The 6,532-nt window shown below is 37.2% G+C and overlaps 1 protein-coding gene across 1 annotated transcript in view; it reads right to left on the bottom strand.

Annotated features, from left to right (window-relative positions):
• Nucleotides 1–6,532, bottom strand: part of DGKH (diacylglycerol kinase eta) — an 81,868-nt gene that overhangs the window by 41,242 nt on the left and 34,094 nt on the right. The window contains exon 8 of the mRNA XM_019650366.1: nucleotides 3,360–3,445. Within this exon, the coding sequence (XP_019505911.1) occupies nucleotides 3,360–3,445 (86 nt within the window). The remainder of the gene's footprint in view (nucleotides 1–3,359; nucleotides 3,446–6,532) is intronic.

Here is a 6,532-nt window from a genome sequence, read left to right as displayed (position 1 = left end):
TATCACTCAAATACAATACGTGCACCATGTTTGGATTTCAATTTGAACGAATTAATTGTTTAAAAAACAAATAAAAACCTTTGAGCTAACTGGGGAAATGGACTGAGTAATATAGAATTATTATTAACTTTATTATATTTTTAAAAAAGATTAGATACATTTACTGAAAGTGGAATGAAACAATTTCTGAGATATGCTTAGGATACTGCAGCAAAAGAAAGCGGGGGAGTATGAGGCAAAATGTTGACAAAACACTGAAGCTGGGTGACAAGTATAATGGGAAATCATTATACCAGTCTTCCTACTTTTCTGTATATTTGAAACTGTCCACAAAAAAATTAAAATAAAAGTTCACTGTATTACTGGTACCAAGTTATTACGTCTGTCCTCTCTTTTCTGTCGTGAACCTCTTTATGGCAAATCCCTTAGAATTTTATTTTGGGGTTGTAAAGACAGGGCCTAGGAGTGCAGATGAGTGATGGGGGAGGGGGCGCCTTACCTGCTTAAAGGCAAATGAGCCAGTTGGGAAGAAATGCAAAGCTAACGCTGAGAGCACAGCCTCGACAAGAAGCCAGGCCAAGGTCAAAGAAAAATTTGCAATGTGACTGGGGAGAACATGAGGTGATGAGTCAATGATTTAATCCAGCACTCTAGTTTATAAGGTCTATTTATTACTCAACTTAGTTCTCTCAGCTTCGTGAGGGAGAAAGGGTAGGCATTCTTTTCATTGTTAAACCTGATCAAACAGACAAGGTCACAAAGCTGGCAACTGGGTGAGTCTCAACTAGGACTGGGGTTTACTGCCCCTTAGGCAGGACTATGACTTACTCCACTGCCTTTTGGGCTGTTTTGCTGAAATACTTGAAAGCTTTCACAAATATTTGCTTCAGCTTTCATTTAGAAATATATGATGCAATTTTTTAAATGTTCAAATAACCACGAGAGATGTTAGACACAAATATGCTAACTTTTACTTTGGAATTCATGACTTTTTGTGAAAACCTTGGACTAAGGCATCTTATACTATTTTTATTTAATTGAAGGCAATTTCCTTATAACCATGTAACCAAAATAAAATAGAGAATTGTAAATAGCATTGAATATAAAACTATAACTGTCATCTATAACCTTATTGCTTATTTTTCTCATAGATGACTCATAATTTAATCATATCCAATTTATCAATGCCAACAAAATAGAATTTAAAGTTATTTAATACTGGTATTCTGCATAATATTTCGCTTGAAAAAAGATTTCCACTGCTAAAAGTGCTGTACTTCACAGGTATTAAGATTAAGAAAGAGGGCCAGTAGAGTGGCTCAGTTGGTTAAGAGCGTGAGCTTGGATCAACAGGGTTGCCAGTTCGATGCCCACATGGGCCAGTGAGCTGCGCCCAAGTTGAGCTGCTGCTGAGCTGCCAACAGGTGGCAGGATGGCTCAGCTGGTGAGATCACATGCTCCTAACAACAAGGTTGCAGGTTCTCCTCCCGCATGGGATGGTGGGCTATGCTCACCCACAACTAAGATTGAACACGGCACCTTGAGCTGAGCAGCCGCAAGCTGCCAACGTGCGGCTGGATGGCGACTGGACTAGGAGCTGAGCTAGCTGTGCCCTCCACAACTAAGATTGAAGGACAACAACTTGTCTGTTCCCCTTCCCCAATTCCCCAATAAAAAATCTTAAGAAAAAAAAAAAGATTTAGAAAGATAGGGAAAGCAGTGACTACTATAATGATCCTGTTTGTACCTGTCTAAATTTCATCACATTAATTCGATTTTATTAAAATTTGTAAGATCTTAAAAGTTCTCATCACAAGAAAATAATGTAACTATGTGAGGTGGCGGACGTTTCCTGAACTTGTTGTACTAATCATCTCTCATTGTATACATTTATCACATTCCTATGTTGCAGACTTAAATCGAATACAATGTTGTATGTCAATTATATCTCAATTTAAAAAGTAAAAATTAAAAAAAATACATAAAATGTGTAGGAGGCATTAATCAAAACATATTAAACCCATGAAGGCCAATATCAAGGCTCTGCTAACATCCAAACTATGAAAGGTAACCAGATAAAATACTGACTTAACTGTATTAAAGAATAATTCTTTTATAATTCGATACACCTTAGCTTTCAAAGGTTCCATTTCAACTTGCCCCTTTTTCTAGCCACGTCCTCTAAAATGTTCTATGAAGCAGCATTTGATTCCCAGAGAAAGGGTGGTAAATACAAGTGTCTTCCTTTAGAAGTCACTTAGGAATATGAATGTTGCCCAAGATGAGGAAGGCCAGAGGGAGGCCTCAGGCCTGGGACAAAACGGAGATTCACACATTTCGCCATAAAGCCATACAATTCATTCAACAACACCCAACCAAACAACCACCAAAACACCACCAGCAGCACCGCCCATCAGACCAAGAGCGTCTGCGGCCCTCCTGTCTCGGCAACCCCGTGCTTCCCTCGCCTTCAGTCATTCAGCTCTTTTCCTGTTGTTCCGTCCTGTTTCCTCTTCCTGGGGGTGAGCGCATCAAAACAACTGTCTCCATGTTCGTACTTCTGTCACAGGCAAATTTTTTTTTCCCTGGCTTCTTTGCCACGTAAATACATAATACACTAAAGTCTGAGTATTGTTTCCTCTCCTCGCTCCCTTTCTTTCCTTCTTCCCTTTCTCCGTAACAGCAATACTATTCCCTTGCTAAGCCAGAATCCTAAAGCAGTCTTTGACTTTTGCTTATCAGTTCAGTTGGTGCCATTGCTTCGTCTAGCTGACCTTCCATTTCCTGTGACATCAGTACAAGATGCCTTAAACCTCAATTCCAGCCAGGCAACACTTGGGATACTGAAATCAAGTAAGTTCAGCTCCATGTACAGAATCAACCTAACTAAAATCTGTTAACTTTGAATTAAAATATAATTATGTAATTTAAACATGCTGAGAAACGTCCTTTTGAAAAATCTCATCATTTTCTTTTCCTAATGTAAACAATTCCTAATTAGTGTGTTTATGGAAGTAATGAATTATAATGAAATATATTTTCCATACTATAGTTAATCATAAAGACGTCTTTAAACAGGAACTTAGGGTAATTAAACTCTAAATACTTATTGCACCTTTTCGACAAAAATCTTTCAAATTAAGCATTTAAAAAATACCTTCTAAATATACTCCACTGCAAATAGGATGCTAAAATAATTTTTAAAACATCAATGCAAATTTAGTATATCTAATCCAGTAAGCTACTTCACAAATATTTTGGGGGAAAAAATTCACAAAGATGTGATACAAATAGTAAGAATGAGCTTTCCCCTCATTTTCCCCATACAACTATTTTGTGACTGCAGCTCCGTAACTCACTTGGCCGATGATATGACCACTGCGTGTTCATCAGAATTGAGGATTTTTGTAATATGAGCTGCAACTGAGTCTTCATAAATTGTCATCTGAAAAAAATAAGAAAAACTGACATTGTGTTATTGTTGCTGGAAATGATAAAATTCAGTTATTGCTACTTCAAAAATGGGACCCTTCAAACACGTGACACTGGGCAATGGCTACAATGGAATACATAAGAGTCATTATACAAAATAGGTAAGGGTTTCCTTTCTGGGAAAGGCTATTAGTTTCTGGAATTCTTGGCTTATATTTTAATATAACTTTATTAATTCAATTCATAAAAAGCCATTAAAAAGTTTAATTGTCAGAAAGCTGAATATATAAATAATTCCTACAAGTGAGTATAAAAAAACCAGTCACCCTGGGCCGGCCGAGTGGCGCAATAAGAACTGGCTTGGGACCCAGAGGACCCCAGTTCGGATCCCACATATGAGGGCCAGTGACACTGCCCTCCACAGCTAAGATGCTGAACAACAGCTGAACCTGGAGCTGGGCTGCTGTGAGTCGCCGGCGATGGCGTAGGCTGCAGCCCCTGTTGCAGTGGGCTGCCATAAGCTGCCGTGTGTAGCCAGCAACCAGCGTGAGTGGCCGTCCAGAAGCCGNCTTGCTACTGTTAGCAATATATGGTTCACTTGTTTCTTTTAATTCCATTTGGTTTCTTTGTAATAGAAATAGACTAAAAGAAAAAAAATCACCTGAAACATTAACAAAATCTGTCTTTCAAAACTTTTTGGAGCTGGTATTGGATTAAAAACAACAACCAATGGAAAGGTACTCTATGACAAGCTGAGTGTACCAAAAGCTAACAGTGATTCTGAAAACAGAATTAGACTACTTAAAAATACTAATATTTCTCTTATCATTGGCATAGATTGAAGAATTTGAAGGAAAAAAAAACCAACAGTGTCCAGCAGTTATTTTTTCTGTTATATTCACAACTTTCCCTGGTATGTGACATAATGGTTAAGTTTCCAGATGATTAAGTATTATGAAATTGAGTCATTCAGTAGATACGGGCATGTCTCTCCCATCCCGCCCCCCCAAACATTCACGTTTATCATCAAGGAAATAAATTGCTCCTAACAATTTTTGTTTTGTTCATTGTTTTTTTGCCAGCCATTTCTAGATTTCACTTGGACAAAATAGAGTTATTTCCTAACCCTTCTGATTGGCTTTTTAAACTCAGATTTCCACAGAGAATCTCGCTTACTGTTTATTAGAGATGCAGTCCTGTGCTTCACACCCAGTTTTGTCATCTTTGTTCATGTACAATACTTTTATTGAAGTTCTTGAAATATGAAGGCAGGCTGGCATGAAATCTCTTCTTTGGGTCTTATTAAATGTTTCTCTGGGATGTCCCACTACTAGGAAGAGGGGACACTGACATTCCCTCCTCTTTATGTGACCCCAAAATAGGCTTTTCTTGCCATGATTACAACACTGTCTTGATAGAATTTTCTCTTGGATTTGTGAAATTGCCTATCTGTAACAATGCCATAGGCACTTTGGCTGGTATTTTACTAACTGCCAGGGACAGAGCCTGTGGGTCCATCCACCTAGGGATGAAAGGGGCAGTGGGAGGCCCTTCCTCGGCTGTGCATGTGGCTGAGGCTGCAGGAGAGTATGGTTCTGTTAGGAGAACGCTTGCCACGTAAGTTGTGGGAACAATCAGGAGAAATGGTCTGTCATATGGTCCATTATGTCCCATATTCCAAAAGTCATAGGGTATTTATAATCTGGAGGAATTACTTAACTTTGTATTATACCTAAATAATGAATGGAGAATTTTTAAAATAGAAATAAATATATTTAAGATAGCATGATTTCAAAGTCATACCAATTGGGAACTTGCAAATTGGAGAAAAACAATTTTAAGATGTATTTACTATAGTAACACAGAAGAATTTCTCCAACTGATACACACAGTGTCCTACTTTTATACATGAAGACTTCCAGAAAACGTGCAAAAATCCAATAAATGAAAGTGGAACATCAATTTGCCCAAAGAGCTAAAAATATTTAAAATCCCTACTTACATCTTGAATTAATGTTAAGACATAATTTTGATGAAATGTTTCCAACGTTTTATCTCTATAATTTTGTACTCTTTCTTTGTAGTTGAATACAGTCTATGGCGTGCCCCAAATATACCGCTGAAGCTGACGGCACTCCACACTTACCATGGTTGGTGATTTCTATCATTGTCTCAATTATAGTACCCAGATGAGCTATACTTCTCATCTCTGGTAGCAGTACCTTCACTTAACAGTTTTTCACTTATTTTTCTAAAATAGGGGCATATGACACTGAAACATGCAAACACTGCCCTAAGATAATATGGCAATGGTGCCCAAACATAACCGCATATTGGTTATGTCATCCTATGGGAACCTGAAAAACTCATTTTTAATCTGATATAAAATGTTTCAATCAGAAATTATAGGTGACTTATTAATATTGGTGCCTAATATGAAAAGCAAACCCTCGCTATCTATATGCTCTGAGGAAAGATTCTAACTACTTTCATGCTTCACCTCAATGACTCAGTGAGGGGGATGCCGAAATTATTAGTATCTCTACAGGAGATTCCAAATCTAAAATTCTCTGGTTCTATGACAATGGTTCCAATCTCATCATTTTTTCCTGCCAGTGATCCCGTTTTTTGAAGTTCTGTCTACAGAACAAACTGCATTTATTCAATAACTTTGCTTTTCATTTTTATTTTACACCTCTGATTGCTAATTAATGCTTCTGATTCTGATAACGTAAGAAGATAACTTACATTACTGAAGTTATATATATATAACTTACCATATTGAACTGACCAAAGTCCAAACCTAAAGATATGTTAACATGTTGCTTAACGTATATTAACTACATTAGTTAAGCCTCATATTAGCCATGCTAATGGAATACAGTTTTTCTGTTAGCATTCTCAACATTTTAAAAATAGTTAAAAACAGCTTAGGCTACAGGGAATTACTATTTTGTGAAATAAACATAAACATGCATAAGAAGGTTAAAACATCCTGCTTTAATATTGTATCATTCAAACGGTAGTAACAAAATAAGGGAGTTCTTCATTTTATCTCGGTGGTGGTTACAAGGATGTGTACGTGTATATGAGTGTGTGA

Source organism: Hipposideros armiger, unplaced genomic scaffold, assembly GCF_001890085.2.
Source record: "Hipposideros armiger isolate ML-2016 unplaced genomic scaffold, ASM189008v1 scaffold_140, whole genome shotgun sequence".
NCBI classification, from domain to species: domain Eukaryota; kingdom Metazoa; phylum Chordata; class Mammalia; order Chiroptera; family Hipposideridae; genus Hipposideros; species Hipposideros armiger.
The sequence above is the reverse complement of the archived record's forward strand: the minus strand, read 5'-3'. Positions and strand labels throughout refer to the sequence as shown.